General features: G+C 48.5%; 5 protein-coding genes across 5 annotated transcripts; 3 read left to right on the forward strand and 2 right to left on the reverse strand.

Annotated features, from left to right (window-relative positions):
• Positions 1-382: 382 nt before the first annotated feature.
• BKA55DRAFT_654379 (cytochrome P450) lies at positions 383-2,038 on the forward strand (the record flags this gene model as incomplete). Its single annotated transcript, XM_046197394.1, has 3 exons — positions 383-711; positions 765-959; positions 1,007-2,038. The coding sequence occupies 3 exons, from the start codon at positions 383-385 to the stop codon at positions 2,001-2,003; spliced, it is 1,521 nt and encodes a 506-aa protein (XP_046043107.1). The 3' UTR covers positions 2,004-2,038.
• Positions 2,039-2,195: 157 nt separating this feature from the next.
• BKA55DRAFT_545172 (uncharacterized protein) lies at positions 2,196-4,269 on the reverse strand (the record flags this gene model as incomplete). The annotated part of the gene is made up of 2 exons (XM_046190790.1): positions 2,196-3,813; positions 3,866-4,269. 2 exons carry the CDS (start codon positions 4,267-4,269, stop codon positions 2,196-2,198), a joined length of 2,022 nt encoding a protein of 673 aa, XP_046043108.1.
• A 742-nt stretch (positions 4,270-5,011) lies between these two features.
• Positions 5,012-7,813, forward strand: BKA55DRAFT_696406 (uncharacterized protein; the record flags this gene model as incomplete). The annotated part of the gene is made up of 5 exons (XM_046200260.1): positions 5,012-5,142; positions 5,192-6,602; positions 6,656-6,797; positions 6,847-7,325; positions 7,373-7,813. 5 exons carry the CDS (start codon positions 5,012-5,014, stop codon positions 7,811-7,813), a joined length of 2,604 nt encoding a protein of 867 aa, XP_046043109.1.
• A 12,704-nt stretch (positions 7,814-20,517) lies between these two features.
• BKA55DRAFT_582918 (uncharacterized protein) lies at positions 20,518-22,679 on the forward strand. Its single transcript, XM_046194150.1, has one exon. It carries the CDS (start codon positions 20,560-20,562, stop codon positions 22,363-22,365), a length of 1,806 nt encoding a protein of 601 aa, XP_046043110.1. The 5' UTR covers positions 20,518-20,559; the 3' UTR covers positions 22,366-22,679.
• Positions 22,680-22,746: 67 nt separating this feature from the next.
• Positions 22,747-23,351, reverse strand: BKA55DRAFT_582919 (uncharacterized protein). Its single transcript, XM_046194151.1, has one exon. It carries the CDS (start codon positions 23,240-23,242, stop codon positions 22,865-22,867), a length of 378 nt encoding a protein of 125 aa, XP_046043111.1. The 5' UTR covers positions 23,243-23,351; the 3' UTR covers positions 22,747-22,864.
• Between the last annotated feature and the right edge of the window lie 758 nt (positions 23,352-24,109).

Below are 24,109 nucleotides of genomic sequence, written 5' to 3' on the forward strand. Positions count from 1 at the left end.
GCCTACAACTACCTGAAGTACGGAGAGAGATTGGCAAGACAGACTCCTATCACCTCCAACGCTGATGTTTCTATTATTTCAGTCAAAAGGTTCATATACCGCGTCCAATGATGTGAAACCAAACGCGAGTTGTCCCATCTGCAATGGCCCAATCAAACCCACGAGAAAGCGGGTGGTCCCGCTGATAGCCCCAAAATCTGACAGTAGTGCTAAGATCAAGACTAGTGACCCATGTCAGATTCCTTAGTTCAAACAGTAGCGTAATGATAGATTAGCCCATCAAACTTAGATGGTGCGGGCGGGACATCAATTCCACAAATACTATGTTGCTGCCCTCTACGAGATCACTCCATAACAAAGGCTTATTGCTCCATCCTTCAAAATGTCCACTTCACTTATTCTAGTTACTACCATTCTGGTATCGCTATCTTTTCTCATCATCAAACACAGACAACAACCCAACAAAGGCCCCCTGCCACCTGGGCCCAAAGGTCTACCACTCTTTGGCAACATACGTGATCTCCCACCACCCGGGACGCTAGAATGGCCTCACTGGCAAAGACACAAAGAGAAATACGGGCCGATTACTTCAGTTTCTGTGCTTGGACAACATTTTGTCATTTTGCATGACAGGCAAGTCATCATGGATCATTTGGAGACGAGAGCGCTGAAGAGTGCTTCACGCCCCAAGCTGGTCTTTGCTGGAGATATGTAAAGTCCAGACAACCGCTTGATCTGTAAACTATACTAACAAGCTGCTGTAGCGTTGGGTATGATGGTGTTATGGGTATGATGCCGTACAACCGAACCTTTCGGATGCATCGCAAACTCACAGCTACCCAAGTCAGCGCCAAGTCCATTACCCGATTCGAGACTATTCAAGAGCTAGAGATTCTCCGATTATTGAAGAGAATCAACCAAGACCCCAACTATCAGAATCTTCCCGACCATTTGAACCAGTATGTCTTCCTCACAACTCCTTGGATAGATCCTGACGTGGCTACAGGGTATCCGGCTCGATCATGCTCCGCATCCTCTACAACTACGAAACAGACCCCAAGAGTAACGATGACATCGTCGCCATGGCCAATCTCGTGATGGAAGAGTTCTCTGAAGCTACCACTCCAGGTGCATGGATGGTAGATTTCATCCCTTGGCTTCGATACCTTCCGGAATGGATGCCGGGCGCTGGGTTCAAGAGGACTTCCAAACTCTTCCGACAGCACCTCTTACAAAACGTTCAAGACCCATACAAATACGTCAAAGGGCAAATGGCCAGTGGTGAAGATGGTGTTTCATACGTCGCTGGTCTTATAAAAGACATTCACCGCAAGATTGATCCAGAGGAGGAAAGTATCATCGCATGGACTGCAGCTTCAATGATGAATGCAGGAACCGACACTACCGGCGCAACACTTCTCGCCTTCTTCGCAGCCATGGTTCTCAACCCCTACGCCCAAAAGAGAGCTCAAGAAGAAATAGACCGCGTCATCGGAGACTCGCGTCTCCCCTCATTCTCCGACAAGGCAAACCTTCCTTACATCAACGCCATAGCCCAAGAAGTCCTCCGCTGGCACACCCTCGCCCCAATGGGCTTTCCACACATGACGACAGAAGACGACACGTACCGCGGCTACTTCATCCCCAAGAACACTCTTCTCTTCCCAGCAGTAGCATCTCTGACGCACGATCCTGAAGTCTACCATGATCCAATGGAGTTCAAGCCAGAACGGTTCTTTGAGCCGTATAACGAGCCGTCCCCGTTGGACCTTGTCTTTGGTTTTGGGAGAAGAGCGTGTCCAGGACGGTGGATCGCTGAGCAGACCCTGTTCTTGAGTATTGCACAGACATTGGCGGTTTTTGAGATTAAGAAAGCGTTGGATGATGAGGGGCAAGAGATTCAGGTTGTTTATGAGCAGTTGCCGGGTGTTATAGCCCGTGTGAAGCCTTTTCCGCATAGGATTGTACTTAGGAGTGAGAAGTACAGGAAATTCATAGAGTAGATAGATTGATATGTAGTTGAGTTTCATTGCAAACCCGTCTTCGGGAGTTTGCTCATTAATCTCCTGTAACCTCAGTTTCACCGTTTACAAAGAGTAGTTGAAGAGAGCGATTGCTAATTGATGTAAAGAATCTAGCAAATCTAAGTGATGCAACCTCGACATATGTATTCTATATTTTTGCTTAGAGATGGCCTAGCTTTGTATATGGTGAAGACCAACTCGCATATGCCCGTTCCCTCCTCGGTTAGCCCTGAGGTAATACGGCACAAAGACACCCTCCTCCTCACCATCAAAATCCGACTCATTGCCCTCGACAACAAAACCAGGAGTTGGCCGCGTCTCATCAAACTTCAAACTGCGTCGCCAGTATGAAGTCCTTAAAGCAATATACTCTTCTTCCGTCCCATCAATACATTGCCTTTCCTCCTTGACAGTACCACTTGCCTTTAGCCCAACGTCCTTGAAGTGATTATCTTCCCGTGCATTGTCTGCATCCTCGATACAGTACACTAGAGGTCCTCGGGCAAGTGTCAAGGTATGCTGGTTGGTGTATGGATGTGGAGCGATATAACGAGGTGTGAAGTTGCCGATGGTGAGTGAGAAGGCGGGATTCGCTGCCGTGTAAGCTGGATCGAGTGCGAGGTAGCCTTTGTCCAAGTAAACACTACCTTCGCTAGGCTCAGGTTCCAAGGTATACTGATTCTGAGACCAGCCTGGAATCCTGAGTCGTATCGTAGTGTTCACCGACGTAGGACTCTTAAGTCGAAACGTAACGAGTTCATCCCATGGCCAATCCGTGTCTTGCCGAAGGATAACCTCTCCCGCCCCAGTCCCAAACTTCAACTCAGCTTTCGTGTACAAATGCACATTGACAAACACCCCCTTCTCGTTCTCCTCCCCAAAGTCCCAGAGGTATCCCCCCAACGACCCGTACAAACGCGTCACATTCGGCGGACAACAAGCGCACCAAAACCACTCCTCCCTCACACTCTTATCACTCTCCGAACTCCCAAGCTGATTGACATACGTGAACGCCTTTCCATCAAGACTCATCGCAGTCATGACATTGTTATACAAACAAAGCTCCATCACATCCCCAAACTTTGCATCAAGCTCGACATGCAGCAGTCGTTCGGCAAGCATCATAACTGCAATGGATGCACAGGTCTCAGCGTAGCATCCGCCTTCGTCGGTAGATTGAGGGAGGAAATAATCACGGCCAAAACCTTCCCATTGTTTGATGGCGCCGATACCGCCGGTGAGATACATCTTCTTGGTGACCATGTTGTCCCAGAGGCGGTATACGGTATTCTTCCAGTCTGATGAGGAAGAGAGTGATTGAGACCCAGATTCATCGATGCAGAGCATATCGGCTACGGCGGTGAGTAGATACATCGCACGTACAGAATGACCCTCGATGGTTTGCTGTTCCAGAATGGGTTGATGAGCCTGACAGTACCAGTGGGACGCATGCTCAGGGTACGAATCAGGTCGATGGTAAAGACTCTGACCACGTTGTTTCGACTCCCATTCGAAGTAATGCTGTCCGTGCTGACCTTTGTGGTTACCTCGTTCTTCAAGGAAGTATCGGGATAGATCGTAAGCGTCTTTGTTTCCGGTGACTTGGTATAAGCGGAACAGTGCCAATTCGATCTCAGGATGCCCGGGGTAGCCGTGTAGTTGGTTATCGCCTGGTCCAAAGGTACGGCGAATCAAGGCAACGTATTTCTCAATGGGCTCTAAAAGAAGGTTGTTCTTGTAGTATTGGTGGTGAGCGAGGGCTGCTTCGATCAGATGACCAGCGTTGTATCTAAAACAATAAGTATAAGAAACACGATACAGTTTAAAGCCATGCAACTTACAATTCATGCATATCCTGCAGATTCGTCCACCGCTTTCCCGGCTCAACAACAGTATAATGAACATTCAAGTATCCATCATCCTGCTGCGCTGCCCGTATCATGTCAACCAAATCTCTCACCGCAGCGTCAATCTCACCATCAAACTCATCATGAAGAAAATAACAAGCGCCCTCGATCCACTTCGCGATGTCGCTATCCCAGAAGAGATGGAAAGGAACAGGCCACATGGACTTGTCCGCGTAGATCTCATGCCATTGCAATTTGAAGCAATCGTAGCGGCCGGTCTCGCGAAGTCTCTTGAGCTGTGTATGGAGTGTTGTCTTTGAGACTGTAGTCCTTCGACGGTGGAGGAGTGAACCTGGTTTTAATGTGGTATGGTGGAAGATGGACTGAGGGTGAGACATGTTGGCGGTATGTGAGGTGAAGATTGTGGAAAGGAATGTCAGAATTATCTTCCAGAGTTCATTATGATATATTGCTATTGAAAGTGTTATGCAAGTCATCGCCTTGATCAATTGCTGCATGTCGATTAGTCCGTGGTGGGCGTCCCGGATGTCCCACCGGAGCTCCCACCGGAGACGAGTCACAAAGAGGGGAAGTGTCCCGATGCCCTAAAGAGGCCTGGTAAGATAAATCGACCCATTTTCTGTTCTTGCTTCTGCCTTCTAATGGTTCTCCAAGCTTGTACATACATCTTGGGCGATAAGATACCAGACTCGTCGCAATTGACAACAACAGTGGCCGACATGAACAAAGTTGGATTGATCAGACATACTGGTTCCTAAATAGTAAAGAGAACAAATCATTGTTGCCATTGTTTTGTTTCACTTTTTTTCCTACTTTGTGTAGAGATCCGTCAAGAACCGTTACGCGTTAAAACTGCTTGACCAATTCAGTCGTGAATTATAGTTCAATTCCAGATCAACCTGTCAAAGAACTGTTCCATAGCTTACAGGATTGGTGCGGCTGGCTTCTTGGTCGCTGATCATCCAATGTGACTTTTACCCCAGACTCCAAACCACCTTTAGCCCAATTCGTCCATCTGCGAGTGGGGTAGTCTCCAACCTCGCTCTGCGTCAAACCAACCTCACGAAACAACAACAATTACACTTCAACAAGCCTAAAACGTCCTAAACCTTCTTCACAATGGAGAAGTACCAATGCTCACAATGTCCAAGAAGCTTTAAGCGACCGGAGCATCTGAAACGACACCAAAAAGGTCACGATAGCCTGAGGGGTTTCGAGTGCCATGTTTGTCACAAGAGCTTTACGCGCAGGTAAGCGGCGCAGCGCATTTCTACGTGAGCGGTACTGAGATGATTGAAGTGATATCTTGACAAAGCATGTAGCTATTCACGATCATCCATCCGCCGTGTCTAGACGCGATGCTGGACGGCGTAGAGCGTGCTTGGAGTGTGCCAGGGCGCGCGAGAAATGTTCGAGAAATCTTCCGTGTCAGCGATGTTCGACTAGATCGCTAGATTGCGCTTATCCTCAGCCCCGAGATAAGCCGGCCGAAACATCACCCGCCTCTCAGACTGGTACCATTGCACATACTCCGAATCAAACTCTCATCAGTCCGTCAGATTTACAACTTGCATTACCTTCACAGCAGACTCCTCATTCACAAGACAGCTCTTTCATCGACAGAACCGGTAATGAGCAACAACCAAGCTTTGACTATGATCTGTCCACTTACGATATCGACTGGGACTTCCCCATCAACTGGCTACCCTACGACAATGAGATTGAGACAAACTACTACTCAATTCTAGGCCTTGATTTAACCCAGCCTCTTGATGCCGGTAATGGAACTATTATCGAGGAGACAGTTCCCAGCTTTCCCATGATTGATGCTCCACCACGACGTTTGTCTACTGTGACATCGCTTTCTCCGGGCAGCGGTCTGGGTGTTTCTCCCCAGTTGAGTATGAGCTCTGGTCGTACTATACCCGGAGATCTGTACGCCACCAGTTCAAACGGTGCACGGCGCCCCTGTACTGCCAAGTCGAAGCAGCTTTTTCCACCGCCAGGGCTTCAAGGATACACGCAGTTACCAACTATCTCTCAAGACTCACGCCTACAGGTCAATGACACTGCAACCCTTTCGTTTCCAGATTTGAGCCATATTACTTTCGAGGACGAAACGTACAGAGAATCCATCATGACACAGTTGACATACACCAAGATATGCGAAGCCTTTACACAAACGTGTCTCGAATCTTCCATGTTTCATCAGCACTACACATCCACGGACTTTCCGTCTCTCAAGATGCTCGATCACTTCATCAGACTCTTCTTTGAACACTTCGACCCGATCGTTCCTCTTGTCCACCCTCATACAACAGACCTGAATGGAAACTGGATTCTCGCATTGGCGATCTGCGCCATCGGGAGCCAATACTCAGCTACCGCGGATATCCACACCTGCGTCGCACCATTCCACGAGTTTCTCAGAAGAACGTTGGCTACTGAACTGGAAGGATCAGAGTTCAACTTGCCGCTCGCACAGGCTTTTGTGCTGAGCCAAGTCGGCCTGCTATACTCTGGGGGCAACCAGCTTCACAAGGCAGCCTACGAAAGAATGGGAAGTCTGCAGAGAATCATTACGTTCTATCGTTGCCGACATGGTTCTCAACGAAATCCATCGGCTGAAGCCCATTGTGATGCCGATGAAGATAGGTGGCGAAGATGGGTTGAAGATGAGACTTGGCGTCGACTGTGCTATTTTATTTGGGTAAGATTTTGCCACTCCGTCTTTGCAGTCTCGGTGACTAACCTACTTAAAAGTTACTAGACCGCATGGGCTGCTACTTCTTTGATGATCATCAGACAGGTACATTCAACGTCGCGGGCTTAACTTTGCCGCACGACGGCCTTTGGACACAAGCAACATCATCAGACTGGATGCAACTCCATCGCCGCGTCGATAGTAAGCCTGTCCTTCGCCCTCCCAAGATCTCATGCTTACCTACTACAAGTCAATCCAACACTGGAATTTGCCATCAGCGAGCTATTCCGCGAAAGAACCGCCAAAGCCGACCTGGGCGAATTCTCTCGCATCCTTCTCCTACACGCAGTATACCAAGAATACACCACCGTCAGCACCTACTGCAAGCGCCCTCTCTCATCCTGGATACCCCAAAACAATCCCGAGCCTCGTAGCGACGAAACCCACCACCTTCAACTCTCCGACTCAAACTGGCGAAACGCTGCTCTCGATTGCGTAGATACGCTTCACTGGGCCGCCAATGCCACCATAGCATCTCTACTCGGAGCTGAGCACCCTACAGTCTTGCATTTGCACTTTTCTCGTGTTGTACTTCTCGTTCCACGGGAAGCGATAATTACGCTGGCGAAATACCTAAAGGCGCCGGAGCATTTGAGGAAAGAGGCAGCGAACCAGAAGGAGGCGCTGCAGGCGGAACGTGAGATATCCGAATGGGCTCAGCAAGACGGCGTAAGTTCTCTTTATCGACGATTGGTGAGATACTAACAGAATTGCAGTCAAAAGCTCGACTTGCAGCACTACACTGCGGCTGTTTCCTCTGGCACGTCAGACGCTATGCAAAAATGACATTCTACGAACCCCCCTGCGTATTCTGGGCCACCCTAACACTCTGGGCATACAGTGTATTCTCCTGTAAATCACGAAGGACGGGAGGAGGAGAAATGCGCAGCGGGAGTGTGACACGACAAATATCGCCTGATCGATCTGACGATGAGAATCCTACTTTCATAAGACTCGATCGACCAAACGATGATGAAATGGTGCAACTGTTTGTTAGGACGGGGGTGTTGAAGGCGTATATTAGTGGTGTTGGCGATATATACTCTGCTAATGCGCCCAAGAGGATACTGAAGGAGGGGAAGAGGGTTTTGGAGAGTGTGGCTTTGGCGTGGGGGAGGAATCGAGAGTATCTGGAGTTGTTGCAAGCTCTGACCTGATTGGGATCCCACTTTGTGCCAAGATAGAAGGTAATTGTTTGTATGGGTGGAATATGAAGACTTGTTTGGCCGAACTTCTGTCTGCTTATGTTTGCTATTTGCGTCTTTGTATTTGCCTATATATTCAGATGCAAGTGCACATCAGACAATTACAGGAGTCCTCTAAAATCTCAGCTAGCTCTTCCATCTGAAGAGTGCATCAACTTGCTGCTTTCATCCTTCCAAGATGTACAATGAGGTTGCCACGAATACTGAACTGAATCAATCGTTTGTATTACAGGGAAGCGGTTATCTGAACAAGACCCTGGTGCTGACAGGCTGTCATCCTAGGCAAGGCGAAGCATGACTCTGCCTAGCCTGACCTTGTGGTCTTCCCCTTTTGCCTCTTTTTGAAGGTATCTACAGGTCCTAAAGAGGGAATTCTCTTTATCTCCTAAAGGATCAATCTTTCTTCGAACTTCATCGAAGGAGTTTCATGACTTCCCTCCGGGGGGCCTCCTCCAGCGGAGGGCAACCCAAACCGTCACCTACAGCCCCAGAAAGACTTTATTCCAGTTGATTTGGTTGACTGAAGTCGCCCGAGGCTCGGTAGCTGCCTCAGTACTTCGATATCTGTCTTTTGCCATGGCTTGGTTCTTGGCTTTGTGGCCTTAAAATATCCAACTTCGAAATTGGAAAAACTCGATTGATATGGACATGCACGTATTTTTAAGTTTGAAATTGGATTAAATTAGTTTGATACTATACAGGACTTTGGTGCTGACAGCCTGCTGTCATCCTAGACGAGGCAAATGCCTCTCTCTGCCCATCCTGACCTCAACATATTCTTACTGTGCCTCTTCTTGCTATGTCTCTTCATGAAGCTATCTTCCGTGCCCAGAGAGGCAATTTTCTACTTAGAGAGCAAGGCTTGTTTGGTCTTCATAGGGGGGATCTTTTACAACTACACTCAGGGCAGGACTGCAACCAACTTGCCCCAAGCGGCCCTTCAGGGACCTTACTAGGGGCTTCCTTAAGCAGAAGGCAACTGAATCCATCGCCTACGGCCCCAGCAGGACTTTCCTATAATTAATATATATACTTTTTGTTTAATCTAGTAGTAGAGAGGTTATCAATTTAAAACCTGGAAGGATTGGGATGATGAAACCAGTCAGGAAGTCATTCAGGTTCAGCGTACAGGGACGACACTTCCTATGATGACCAAATGTTATATGAAGCAGAGTACAGACACTTTGACGGTACGGATAACCTGCCATCATTCCCACTTCCAGGGACCGAAAGGTCATATTGGCGACTTGCGTACCAAAAGCTCCAAGATATGGCAGCGGTATTCCATTCCATCTTCCAACCAATCTTACCATCCTGTGTTCCTCCCAGATTTCATGCAAGAATATCTTTGGAGTTGGCATATAATGCAGTAGAAAGCAAACAAAACACTGAAAACAATTACGACTCACTGCAACCTCAAGGGTGAAGCAGCTGGGCTTGGCGAACACTCTGAGGCTATTCATTTTATACTGGATGGCTAAGAGAACCTGCCGTCAGATTCGCGATATCATACTGGGAGGAGACTATGCTCTCAACTCTTGATAGATGTTGACTTCCTATTATGCCTTGCCTCAAGATGAAACTGATCGAAACTACTGGGAAGATACTCGCCAAGCGATTTTCCGGAAATGAAAAAAACAACAGCATGTCCAAATCCACCTGGGTTTAATTGCAACAGGTTGCTCGTTTTCACTAAAGGTCGGCCTCGAGAATAAATATGCGATTCATGCAGGAGAAAAGACATACAAGTGCACATGATCTAAATGCGGCAAGACTTTTAGTCAGAAAGGGCGCAATCATATACAAAGCAAGAGAGAGCGCGGCATGCGGAGCTAGTGTAGAGGTGTCTTGTATTTTTAAAATATCTTGGGCTTTAGTAGGGGAAAAAGGATTGTTACCAACACCCTAGGCTCAAAGTCGCATCATAGACACTAAGCACACCTCAAAGCTGATGACGGAATGGCCTCCCCAGATTCTTGCTTATTCATTCTTTAGTTGGGCAAGAAAACCCAAGGCCTTAATGTTAGCGCTAAATCTTGTTCGTGACAAAATTTAGACTAAATGCCAAAGTTATTATTAAACTTAATATTAATAGGACGATAGGACGATAGGATGAGACAGGGTAATGGGAGGATGGGAATTAAGTGGGACTGCTTACCGCGCTCGGGCCCCGCTTCTTTTTTTTGCCATCCCTTGGCCTTTTCCCCTGTATTTTGATTTCCTCCTCACCTCCCTACTTCTTGTATAAAACCCTTACATGGTGATCTTCGTTACCTGTGTGTACTCTTCTCCTAGATTCAATGGGTCAGAAAGCACGTAGCATCTCGTACTATTTAATATAAGCTTGCATAATTGTGAAAGGCTATGAAACAGCTTATAAACTAAATAGCTGGTCATGAAAGGGCTACGAGCATAATACTCTTTGAGGCAGTGAGAACAAATTGCCACCGTGGTTTTGGAATAGGACAACTGTTATGCATTAGTCTGTGGTTGATGGACTAAAAGGTCGATGTTAGCAATGTGAAATCGGGAGTGTGGAAAAGAGTGGTAATGAAATAAAGAGCTAGCTGGGCTGAGGGATCAGGCTAACCATAATGCTGAATAGATGTCTGTACCTTAGGCATCCACGTAAGGAGATTCGCGATCATTGGATAGCGAATGTACATCATTAGCGAATGACTATTCTGTATGTTCCATCATGATGTTTCCACACCTGGACGTCTACAACCTCAACATTTTAGTGAAGATTAGCCCTATAGAGTTAATTTCGCGTCCTTCAGACGAGGGATACGGGAGATGAAGCTATTTGCTCTTCTTATCCCAATCTGAGTATTTTCAATATCTATGTGGGAATGCGAGCACCTGTGGTGTGTTAGGATATCAAACCATGTCTGCAAATCTAACGGTTCATGAAATCAATTTACTTAATGTCATAAAATTGCCTGGTTTTCAATGATCAATTCCGTACCAACAAACAAGTACCTACACAAGAGGCCTTCTTTGGTTCGCTGTGAAATCCAAAACCGAGACAATTCGTCCCTAGGTGGTTGTTGTTGTTGTTGTTGTTGTTGTTTCCCTGTTTGCCGCCTTTTGGGTTTTTCTTTGTCATTGTTCGAGCTTTCGAACCCGGTCTGTTTGTTGTTGCTGGGTTCCGATGACTTGGGTTGGGACGTGTGGCCTTCAATGGACTCATCGCCGGCTGTGCTGGCTGCGTCAATATCCATGCCTACATCAGAGTTACCAACACCACTGCCAGAATAGTTGCTCTCACTAGCCGTTGATGATGAAGTGCTGTCTGTGTCGATGTCCATGGCCGCAAGGGAGCTGTCAATGCCACTGAGAGAAGAGTCGCTCACACCAGCTGTTGTTGATGGAGTGCTGGAGTTTGCAGCCCCAGTCCCCTCACTGGGTTGAGGAGAGCAAACGTCCGTACGATCCATGTCTGCGTCTGGAGACGATGAAAGTTGCTTGGAAGGGGCAGGAATCAGAGTATTTCCAGCAGCTTTGTCACGTTTCTGCGTGAAGAAGTGACCGATGGTCTGTTGCCGGGGGTCCTTGACCTCCTGCCTTTTAGGCCTACCGACGGGTCTTTTCTCGGGCGACTGAGAAGAAGACGTGTCGTTCTGTTCACCAGAGACCGTAGGCGAGCTTGCAGAAGGACTCGGCTTCGCCTTTTTCGCCTTGGTAACTGGTGGAACAATAGGCTTTCCAGTCTTTGGCAGACCTTTGGCCCAGTGAGGTGAAAGCTGCCGATACCAAGCTGAATTTCGGTGCTCCTTCATCGATGAAAGGTCTTTGCAATCTGGAGACCAGGTGGCATGCGGACCTTTACAGTTGCAACAGCGAAAAGGCGCCTTACAACCCCTGGTATCATGATTACCAGAACATCGCCCGCACAGCATAACGCTGACGGTGCAGTCGTCCATGAAATGGCTTGGCTTCCAGCACTTGAAACAAAACAGCGGCGTACCTTGAACGCAAAAGGGGCTAGGATCTGACAGTTAGTTCTTGTAGCTAGGAGGTACAATGGGGTAGTCTTACACAATCTGGTAGTAATGATCGAGCAATTTCACGCCTGTCAAGCAGAGCCTGCTGACAACGTCGAAGGACTGGGTTTTGAGGAGCATCCGATCGTAAGAAACCTTGGATTTGATGTCTTCCAAACCAAGACTCTGTAGGAGGACTTCCTCCAAGTCTTTATGGCCCATGTTTTCGTTGGTCAAATGGGGCACCAGATGCTCGACGTGGAGGGTATAGGTCGGGGAAAGGCAGAAGACACCGTGCTCAAGACCGAATAGGCCACATATCTCCGAAATGTGCCGTCGCATGTGCGCCTCTGACTCCCTAGTCAAGAAATTAATGATGACTTGGTGGGGCTTGTCTGCAGTCTTGGGAGGTTTCAGCTTGACACTGTCAACCATCCAGCCTGGCCGCTCGCGAAGTTTCTCCGCTATCCCAGTTGGGGTCATCTTGGCCAGTATTTCGTAGTCGAGGGGTTCTATCACGAGGGTGATAAAGCCCCTTTCGTCGCCAATGACACCATCAAGGTTGGCGAACATCCTGTCCTCAAGCTGGCGCAGGTTACCATCCAAGCTACCAAGGCGCTGATCAATATTGTCGAGGTAGCACTTGATGGAGCCATCAGAGTCTTCGGCGGTGGCCTGGATGAAGTGTTTGAGAAATGCGAGGTCTTCTTCGATACTGAGCAGGCGCCCATCGAAGACATCGAGGGCCTTGATGTTCACGTAATCAAGCATGCCGGTTTCATTGAAGCGTATGTTGATATCTTCAAAATGGCGCAAGCGCTTGTCGATTCGTTCAAGAGCTGCTGTCGCTTGAGAGCCGCTGGCTTGGCGAACCTCGACTTTCAGCTCAGAAATACGATCATTCATGCTGCGGAATTCTTGACACATAAAATTCAAAATCCTTTGCATCATAGCCTCAATCTTAGGACATTCTGGAGATTCAGGATGAAGGATCGAAGCTGGCGAGACGCAGCCCTCACCCCCTTGAAGGGTTGGCTGAATGGGGTCGGAAGACATGACAACAGAACGGAGTCAAGGCTGAAAATAGATGGTCTAGTTGTGATAAGAATGACAGATAATATTGAGGCTGCTCAAGAAAGTCTGATGCTGAAAGACTATGGAAATAGCTGGTATCCTTATAACCAAGCGTGTATTGAATCCAGTCTCGGGGATTTTACTTTTCTGAGGCTGAAATCGCATCTCGGTCACTGTAACTCCTGGTGACTATGGATTACCGTACACTAATCCCTAACTATGCTCCTTGTCTCAACAAAGTGCACAAACCGAGGCGGCAGAGCAATCTTGCAATCTCTACCTTGGCCTGCTTGTTGTTCCTGTTGTAACCCTTATTTCCGAGTCGGTAAGACTGATCAGCCTGGCTTGGCGTGTATAACGCAAAGAGCTATCAAGTGTTGTACGAGACAGACACTCCGAGGACCGGCGCTGACTATTCAGTGCGTTGCGTACAGTAGAGCTGAAAGTGAATCATTGGCTCACGGCAAAGCGGAACAGTCGCTTCTGTCAATAGTGTGTGGGTCTATAACTCTATTGCTTCTGGGGTTCGAGGCTTGGTGGGGTAAGCGCTCCCCACGCCGGGGGGACAGACCCGTCAACCCCCCCTACGTTAGTCTCATCCGTAGTAAGATAGGGGATGTAGAATAAGCCTATCGGGTCGGGGTTTTTCTTTTTTTCCCGGACCTGGCCTACGGCGTAAGCAGCTGATGCGTCAGGCACCAAGACCAAGTGGCGAGGCTTCGTAACCCCTGCATTTCAGTTCTCCGCTACGACCTATCACTCTCTCAACATTCTCTGACCCCTTACTCTCTCCCCTGTTGTCACATCTCTAAGTCATAGAGTGGACGATCAGCGCAACAGTTCCCAATTTCCAAGCCACCTGTTCCATCAAATCCCTCAACGGCACTTGAGCGCCGGACCAATGCATCGCCATGATCCCCTCAAACTTTCTTTTTCCATACACGATTGACGCCTGAACGAACAAACGTACTGTAATCTCGCAAGACAGGGACCTTTTAGGTCAAGAGCAGCTATTGTTGCTTTTACATCGTGCGGTGATACGGTGTTCGGCACTCGCTTACGCCGAGCAATGCGGGATTACGATTGGCAAGATGAACGTCGTTGTCTCATCCGAGGAGACAAGAGGAACTCAGCGAGAAACCTTTGCTTTCTGCATGAGAATATTTAGGATCTAGCCATGGCCCCCCTCTGTTGCTGTTATGCCAAACAACATCTTACTCTACACTTTCTTTGCAGTCTCGAGCCTTTCAACCTCAGTAAAACCTCGACATTGCTCATACTCTTTTCAGTTACAGGGGTTACTGCATCATATCCTCATCCAGTTACAACGCTTGGCTTTGCTCCATCCTATCGCCGCCACTCTCCTTCCTGCTGCTCCCCACCCGCCGAACCAACACATATCCTGTCCTCATCGCTCCCGTTGGTTGATTTGACACTGCGCCGGATCAACACGCAGCGGGAACGATGGGAAGGTCTCAGCGGCGTAACAAGCGGCTGCGCGAGAAGGAGCAGGAAGAAAGCTTCCTGGCTCGCCATCAGCTGATCATCGATCAAGCGAACTTCAAAGGCTCTTGGCATCGCGCAAGAGATTTTCTCACATACGAGCATGAGGGACGTAACGGTGGAACAGCCGACATCATATGTGGCTGTGACCCGTCCCCCAGAACTGCCTGGCGCAACAATCGGGACTACTGGCTCGACATGAACCCAGCCAGGGCGCTTGTCGAGACTGACAACCCCGACGATCCAAACCGCGAACGAAAAAAGCCCGACAAGCCCGACCAAACCAAGAAGAAGGACGATGAGAAGGCTGTACAGTTCAGTCGTGTCTTCTTCCTCGTCCACAAGTCAATCCCAAGAGATCGGTGGAATGTCGTCTACCATGACGGTCCCAACAAAGACATGGCGGCGACTCTTCACCTAGCGACGCCAGACGGCGAGATTGCCATACACTCTGTGTACAACATCCATCAGCCAGGTCAACACATTGATCTTGAGCTCTTGGCTGCGCGGACAACTGTCACTGGACGCGACATTATCATGGGAGACTTCAACCTGCATAATTTGCTATGGAGTGGCCCTTTGTTGTCCAACCCGAGCCGGGAGTCCCCGGCCGCCAAGGTGCTCGAGCACGAGATGATCACAAAGGCCGACATGGCCCTCTTGACCAAGCAGGGTACTGTCACATGCACCAGGGGCAAGGGCGATGACCATTCAACCGCTTCATGCATCGACCTCACCTTCCTCAGTGCCTCTTTGCTCTCCAAAGTTAGTCATTGGGGTGTCTTAGCAGACAATCCCTGGCCTAAGAGCGACCATCGTCCCATCAGGACAATTCTTGACATTACGCCATATAAAGACGAGACAACGAAGTTCCAGCACAACAAAGTCAAGCCTGCAGTCTTCACCGTCGACGTGAAAGAAAATTTGTGGCGTGTTCAGGAAATGCCGCTCAAAACCAAGGAGGATCTGGAAGAGTTCGTGGCAGCGATTGCCGCCCTCCTCCTGGGCGCCTCACTCCGCACCACTCCATCTCGCCTCGCAAACCCACCTCCAGCACGGAAACCGATGGACCCCCGCCTGAGGGAGATGCTACATGGCGACGGTCTTGGCCCCAACGCGTCTGCTTTCGAACTCAATCTAAAGCCGCCGCCCAAGAAACAAACACCTTGGCGTCAGTATCTCCAGCAGACAGGCGAGTCAATGGACGCCTTTTGGTTTCAAGTAAGGCTAGCATGCAGAATGGCTTTCGACCGGATTGTCAAGAACATGCCGGCGCTTACCAACGATGACGGTGTCGTCACCTTTGTCACTGAGGAGGAAAAGCAGGACAGGGTGCGATGCAAGACATGGGCAAGGACAAGCGATCTCGATCAACCAGAGGAGGTTCCTTTCCCCACGTTGAAACGCAGGTTGCGGCGCTTCATTGAACGGAAGATCACGCCGAAACAGATCGAGATCCTTATCCGCAAGCTACCTAACCGGAAGGCTTCGGGCCATGACCAGATCTGCAACGAGCAACTCAAGATGGCCATAAAGGAGCTTGCTCCTTTGCTCGCAGCTCTCTTCAATGCTTGTATCGATCTCAAACACTTTCCTCAAGCCTTCAGAACCGCCGTTACGGTAATGCTACCCAAGTCAGGGAAGGATAGCTATGAAGCCGTCAACAGCTGGCGCCCCATTGCACTCCTCTCCTGCTTGGGGAAGCTTTTTGAAAGGATGCTCGCTGATCGGCTCAAGAAGTTTGTGATGGACTACGATCTTCTTCCTGAAACCCAGTATGGCGCGCCTGGCAAGTCCACTACACATGCTATTCAAAGCATAATAGGTGTGATTCACAAAGCCTGGTCTCGGAAACTGAGCAAAAAGTTCAAGAAACGCTGGAAGTTGACTAGGGAGAAGGTGACTATGATGGGTCTCGATGTATCTGGCGCCTATAACTGTGTTGACCCTGCACTACTCCTCCAGATGCTTGCAGATCTTGGAGTGCCCGAGTTTTTCCTTTGGATAATGCACTCGTATCTCTCCTATCGGATCGTCATGCTCAAGCTGCCCCAGAGCCTGTCAGAGGCTTTCTACATGCTTATCGGCATTCCGCAAGGCTCGCCTCTCTCTCCGTTACTGTTCCTCATCTTCACTGCACCTCTTCTCCGGAAGATCAACGAGGACAGAGAGAAGCTTGGAAAGGACGGTATCGAGGTCTTATCCTTCTCCTACGTGGATGACACGTATCTCCTCGCCGTCTCCAACTCCTACGAGAAGAACTGCGCAGGATTGAAGATATTCCATGATGAAATCATCACCTGGGCTTCTTCCGTCGGTCTGACCTTTTCACCGCATAAGTACACTGTCATGCATTTCAGGCCTACCAACGACCCCGATCCTCCCTGCGAGCTTCTACCGGACATTGATGGACTCAAGAACAGCCCTGAAGCTCTCAAGAAAGAGAAATTGATGGTCCTTGGAGTGGTTCTGGATCCGCCTCTTACCTTTTCGCATCACATCTCCAACCTTGAGAAGAAGGTTAACAATTCACTACGACATTTCCGCACGCTTTCAGGACTGACTTGGGGTATCCGGCTCAACAAGACGAGGAGGTACTACATGTCCAAGATTCGACCCATCATATCACATGCTTGCGCTGCCTGGTTTCTCTACTGTCCGGGTCAAAGGATCCCGTGGTCCCTCAAGCCCAAGCAGATTCGGCGACTTGGGAAACTGCAGTACAAGTGTCTGTTGCTGATCTCTGGGGGCCTTCGTGGTAGCTCTGGTGATACGGTTCTCAAGGACATCGACATCGAGGGCATTCGAGAGTTCCTTTGCCGCATGTCCATGACTTCGCGGGCTAAGGCTCTGGAAGTTCCCAAGAACGATGCTTGGTTTGAAACCTTCACAGCACCGCCTAAGGATAGCCTTTACCAGATGACCCCGTACCAGAAGCTTGACGAAAAAGCGTACGGGTTAGCGGGGAGAACCGCCGAGTATTTCCGCAAGGGCCAGAAAGGCAGCGATGAAGCGGCATTGAAAGCTTGGATGATCCCGGCCAGACGAAAGGACGCCATCAAAAACCAAGCGAAATGGGAAGCAGAGTCGAAGTGTGCCGCATCCTGGATCACCTACCGCCGCAAGCGAACTGCTAGAGTTCGCACACAAGACACCGTCCCGCTGCTATCGAGGAGAAGCGAGGTCGGGTTAGCTTAGGCTACTACAAGGGTTTGACTCGTCCTCAGTCCACGCTTGCACTACAGTTGCGCACCGAGCGCATCGGGCTCAATGGATACCTGAGCAAGATCGGGGCGACCCGAGACGTGAAGGTTCCAGGATCCAACGACACCATCAGGCAACCCATCAGAGCGGCATGTACATGCGGTCATCATACCCAGACCGTCTATCACCTGTTCATGCATTGCTCAGACCTTCATTCCGCCAGGCTGAGGTTGATTGAGCGCATCGGAGCACTTAACTGGAAGACGCTGCTCACCACTCACCTCAAGTTCGCCGTTGACTGGGCCATGGTTTACTTTAACCTCGGCCAGTTCGCAATTGCTCAGGCGGGCTCGATGTTCTACGTCGAGGGTGGAGGTTAATCCCCTCCACGCACGGGGTATAGATGAGATCGAGTCTGTCAGACTGTGTTACAAGACTACTCCACACCCTTTGGCAAGATTTAAGTCCCGAGGCTTCTCTTCAAGAGTCACCACTACTCACTCCCATGCATCACTTCGATGCCTTACTCATTCTCTCTATCTATACAACGACTTTGAGCTTCCTCTCTGGATTCAACATCTGAAGAGGGATCTCCCCAGTTTAGACCACTGCTTTTTCACTGATTTCACTTTATCTGGTACGTCAAACTGTTCTCCATCTCCTTCTATGAGTACTAACACGGTTCACCAGTTCTCGTACGCAAGATCGATTGGTCACGTGCCCCACCACGTGCATTCAATTGATTGAGGTAAGTCCTCTCATCTCCCTCGTTTGACTCTGGTCCAACTTACTCAGCTAGTCATGACTTCAGGTCGATTTGACTTTCGCCAACTAACTTACACAAAGTAAGTAAGTCACAGTTTCCCCAACCCTCTCATCATGGCGATTAACTTACTAACCACTGTTCTGAACCAGCAGACTCAACACAATTCCTTCAGTACGTACGCTGCCCCCCGTCTTCGCTACTTCGACTTTGCCTGACAACCCCAGATTCTGACTTTGACAGAATTTCTGGTCCGTAGGGCTTCGCCTCCTCCTCACCTCACTCCGACCTCTCTGTTCGCCCCGACTCTAACATGTTTTAGCAGAGCCCCGCCTTTACCACGCGTTCATCCGTATGTCCCTTCTCCTCTTCCCTTGACCTTGTCCCGTCTACCCATTGACATTCACTGGCCAGCAGAACTCTGTACGCAGACTCCCCGTCCGTAAGCCCATGCAGGCCCTACTCTCTATCGTTCCCCGAACTACCACTGACCTGGCTATCCTTAGCAGCTACGCTCTTAAAGTCTAAGACTATGACCAGCCTAGTCTGTATGGTATTGGACTAAGGTATTTCTCTATTTATCTTACTTATACTGACCTAGTATTTTACTCTAGTTTGCATACGATAGGGAGGATGCAGAGTACCCATTCTGCCTCTATGATCACGTTGATGAGCCACTCTTCATACCGGGCTGAGTTGTAACTTCCCTACCTGATTATATTGGGCCTATTACTAATAACCTTTAGCAGGCCCGTGAAGGCAGCAAGGAAAGCTGCCTCTTCTGCCGTTAGAGGCCAGTCGTGCCTTAGGGCTTTTTCTAGCTTCTTCAATCCAGATAGCTCTCGGTCAATCCAGGCTGGAGATATCGTGCCTCCTAGGTAACCCGGATCCGTACGACTAATCAACTCGATCAGGCTGCAATCAAAGACAGCCATCCGTAAGTCACCTCATACATGCCTCTAAGCCCAAACTAAAAATATCTATCATTAGTGACTAGGCTAGACTTCCCCCTTGACGAGAAGTTCTTCCTGATGGCTGCGGCCATTGTACGCAATGCGCGGCAATCTCTTCCCGCAGCTTGCTTTAGGGCCGGTCCGATCGCATCGATGAGATTGTGGTTGGTCGTGCAATAGCCCTGATCGGGCTGCAGGCTATTGCGAAGTAAGTAGCAATCTATCTTTCGCTGGCATCATACCTTTCTAATCATGACTTTACTAGCAGCAGGCATCGTGACGGTGGCTATGATTGATGTCAGCAAGTGTGACCAACAGGTATGTAAGTTGCCTTTACCGCTGCTGTTGGAATTTAGCTAACAGGGTAGAGGAAAAGTCAGGTCGGGTAACGTACTTGTGAGTTTGCTGGTCAATCTTCTACTGGGTTAGGCTCTGACTGACCTTTGAGTGGAAGTGCGATGGATGAATCAGGCGTGGTATGTAAGTATACTCTTTCCTTGCCTCTTGTCTATCGACTCCTGTCTTGCATCATGCAAGTTGCAGGGCGCTAGATAGCATCAGCCTTTACTATGCCCTCTCTTCGCCTTATACCTTTTATCTCTCATCTTCTGCCTCATCTTCATCGATACTAACCTTTAAGAAGGTTATAGAGGTCGACTGAGGAGTAGGCATGCGATTCCTCTCTTTCGCTGTTATACCGGAAGCTAACCTGCGGTATCTTAGTCCTTTAGGTGGGTTGAAGGAAGAAGGTTGATCCAGCTGCTGAGAGGTAAGTACGTGCTACCCCCCACCTTCATATCTCATGACATGCAGCTGACTCTTAGTGGACCTGCAGCTGGTATTTGTACTGCTTGGTTAAGGCAGCAATCGCGTCATTGAGGCAGATAAACCTTATCTGATATTGACTTCTGTTATGATGGCCTGCTATAGAGGTCTCTTTGTTTACGTTACTGATAAAAAAGCTAAAAAGCTAGATGGCCTCTTACAAGGTTGAAAGCAAGGGAAAAAAAATTAATTGTGCTATAGGCCGCAAAACTCTCTGCTCCTCTCTTCTGCTTCTGTGAAAGTCTATGTTGCTTCTTCCTTTGATTGGCCACCTTGCATGACTCATGAACTCCACACCACCCACTATAAGAACCCCCCTGCCCCTCCAAAATCTTCGCCCTTTCATCACCATCCTCGACTCTGCCCTTTACCATCATCGCCTGCACCATTATGGCTCCGAAAACCCTCACAAGTCTCCCGTCTGAGATTCGTCAGCAAATCTTCAAAGAGTGTCTCAAGGTAGATGGCGGCTATGTTTACAATGTTCAAACTGACAAACTGACAAATGCTGATAAAGCCCATACCGCGATTGATCTCTCCCTTCGGTATACCTGTCGCTCTATTGCCAATGATACGAGAATAATCCCACTAGCCGTCAACACTATCCACTTCTCAACCGTCTTCCGTCAAGACTGGTGCAGCTTGGCCGGCTGCTTTAATCTGGCTGCTGCCACCTACTACGTGCTGGAGCAAGACTTCGTGCTCCATCTTGCTGAATTCATCACTCCTGAGATGATCGCCGAGGTTGAGTCAATGTGTCCGAGATTTGAGGCATTGCTTGAAATCGAGCTGGCCAGGCACCAGATGTGGATGGATGAGAACACCGAACGTGAAATCTTTTTCGAGGGTGATAATTTGCGGCCTAGCCTATGTAGCATGGTACGGCAATTCCTGAAAAAGGTTGATTTGATCGAGGCCTACGGCCTGAAATCTTTCTCTTGCCCTTTTCGCTCCATTGAGAATGCAATCGAAGCAGATCCTTCATGGGGCGAATGGAACCGACCTTGGGACAAAGATTGCGGCGAGGTTCGAGTTGCGTTATCTCATTGTCTGCAACTTATCGCCAACGAACATCCTAACGAGTTTGCGAATTGCGTGTACGCGTCACTCCCCCAATGGGTTGGAAAGTATTCAGCACAAGACTTTCTCAAGATCAGATTCAACCTCTGGGACATCCCTTCACAAGAGGAAGTAACCAAAACACTAGCCTTGCTCGACATTGCGGACTTTGTTTGGGAGCTCGCCGATATGTGGCACTATGCACCTAGGGGTTTCTACGAAAATATCGACACAAGCATCTCCCAAGGCAGGCTTGCTCCAGAGTTCGATAAGCCAGATAGCCTATTGGAACAATTCGACATTCGGTGTCGAGAGAAGCTGAGATTCTCCGCTACCGCTGCTGCTATCCGATTCCTCAAGCGACTTGGTATCAACACCCGGACCCAGGTTCGAAGGCTTGCATTGCACGAGGATTTACCGTCAGTAAATGTACCCTCGCTCCACGCCAAGGGATTAGTTCCCTTGTTCAAAGAGAACCTTCTACTGCGAGTCGAACGTCGCGTCAATGTCTTCGGTTGCCTGGCAAGCCAGTGTCCTCAACCCCGATTGGCTGCTATTCACATAAACAAGGTTGATGTGCACCGAGAGATTGTGAACTGGGACTTTGACAGCGATATATGCTCCTGGCTTCTCGATGCTCTCGCTGTGGCAGACTCGGGCCTCCCTACCAAGTGCTTCACTTTCTTTCTTGAGGCTGGGTCCTACGGCGAGTATTGTGAAGATATTTTTCAGAGGGCCATCCATACAGACATTGCCAGCTCAAAAGCTTGGAATATCTGCTTGGAAACAGGACTCTTGGCATCTCTGAGACCAACAAGTCTCGAGGAGAGAACGGCCAAATATGCAATGGATCCAAGGTTCGGGCAGGTTATCGAGCACTTGGTAAATCAGACATCGATTTTCCGCTGCGACTTCAATCCCGGTGTGCCATTGGATGTAGATACATTGGTTGAGGATGCCAAGGTGCGTCATGGGGAACGTATTTCTGATAAATGGGTCAGCGGATGGGGTGACGTCTCTTTTCCTATACCACATGATATATATCATGATGTAATGGTGGCTCCCAACTTCGAGTTTCAGACGCGGCAAGAGTATATTCAGTCACGGGGAGGAAATATTAAGACGGATAACTCATAAAGGATTTGCCTAGATAGATCAGGATATACATGTGGTTGGAAACAAATGGATGTAGGTCTTTGGGGTATTGGGGATCAAAATGGCTACAGTTGAACCCAGTTGAAGGCAAGTATTAGAGGTGAAAATATATGCTACATACTTAAGCCTTGTGTTAAATTCTTCTACATTTTGAAGTTAAAAGCTGTTCCACATTGTAGTACTCCAGAGTATAGTAGAGTATTTATAATCTATATTAATCCTATAGGCCCAAAATAAAATATAACTAGGCAGAGTTAGTATTAGTAATAAATAGAGAGTAATATAGCTCGAAAGGGTTATGTAACTCTATGGGGTAACTGGCAGACGAGGCAATAAGAATGTTTACTAATTTTATTCCATTTTGTGCCATCTCATCGATGTTATCAAAGACCTTTCAAAGAATGTAAAACACTCAGGACCTCGCCTGCTGCTTTACCTTCTACAAAAGAGAGCAAGCACTCCGTGATCAGAGGACGTCGCCTCAGCGGTTGGTCTGCTCGATGCTATCAACAAATCGCACAAGGATATCAGCCTCTTCGCAGTCAGCATCGATGTACTTTTCGCTATCCTTGAATGGCTCCAGCTCTTCCTTCTCTCGATTCACAACCCAGACCTGAAACGACAATCCAACTGTAGTTAGTGCATGAACTCTTTGCAAATTTCCACGCGCCATGTATGTCAACGCTGCTTTGACCACCTGTTCCTCATACTGACCAATGTCCTCTGATACCCATTTCGAGTGAGTGAAGAGCACAGGCGTCAGAGTATGGTGGACAGCATCGTATTGCACAACAACAACATCAACACTATTGAGGGATGCCTCTGGATCGTGTTCGTAAATAACGGCGTAGATATCCATTTCATGAAATGATTTATCTAACCAGACTTTCCAGAAATAAGGAGCCGATTCGGTGATTTGACTCGCGTCCTCGTAAAGCTTGCGAACGAGGCCCGTAGGTACGATACCCATATCGTCGAGACTTAGATGCGATTGAGTATGGCGGGTGTTGAGCACGCAACTGGATTTCTTGGCTTCGACATATAAGTTTGATGTCAGGATAAAGGGACATTGAAAGCAGCTAAAGGTTGTTTAAAAGTAGGGCTTAAAATAAATACCCCTGGGTACCCAGGGCTTAAGTGATAAGCCAATTGGATTTCTCTAATAGAGCCCAGTTATTAGCTAATATAAACCTTATATTATCAACTAATGGATTTAATGCCTTTTCTTCTTTTGTTTATGTACTTTGAGGCCCGACGGGTAGGTTTTGACGATCCATACTGTAAGCGCCGAGGTTCACGTTACAGTTGGAGTCACAGCTAAGCGCGCGTTACGAGCAGACGTAACGACAGCCATTGCATCAGAAGTCCGTACCTCTTCATCGTTCCTCGGCAACCTGTGTTGTTGACCGTTTCGGTCGGCCAAGGACGCTTTGTAATCGTAGAAATATAGAACAGGGAGTTAGGAAACTACAGACTGAATGTAATGAACCACCCTGTCATTCGGTAGTAAATTACGGATCTTCCTCCACACGGCTCTCATTCAACAGGAATAGTACCCAATTGTATCAGTACAGAAAGTCTGTTTCGTATTGGGTATCTAACTTTGTTTCGCTGCCGCAAAAGCATTGTACATCGAATATATATATCCCCATGGTTTCTCGGACACCAGGTCTTAAGATTCTGCTACACTATCTAGCTCCACCCCACAAGCTTCCATAGTGGAATC

Source organism: Fusarium redolens (genome assembly GCF_020744475.1).
Source record: "Fusarium redolens strain MPI-CAGE-AT-0023 chromosome Unknown BKA55scaffold_22, whole genome shotgun sequence".
NCBI classification, from domain to species: domain Eukaryota; kingdom Fungi; phylum Ascomycota; class Sordariomycetes; order Hypocreales; family Nectriaceae; genus Fusarium; species Fusarium redolens.

What these genes read in the sequence shown, in the direction of transcription:
- BKA55DRAFT_582919 (XM_046194151.1), bottom strand. Translation starts at nt 23,242, where the DNA reads ATGGATATCTACGCCGTTATTTACGAACACGATCCAGAGGCATCCCTC.
- BKA55DRAFT_582918 (XM_046194150.1), top strand. Translation starts at nt 20,560, where the DNA reads ATGGCTCCGAAAACCCTCACAAGTCTCCCGTCTGAGATTCGTCAGCAA.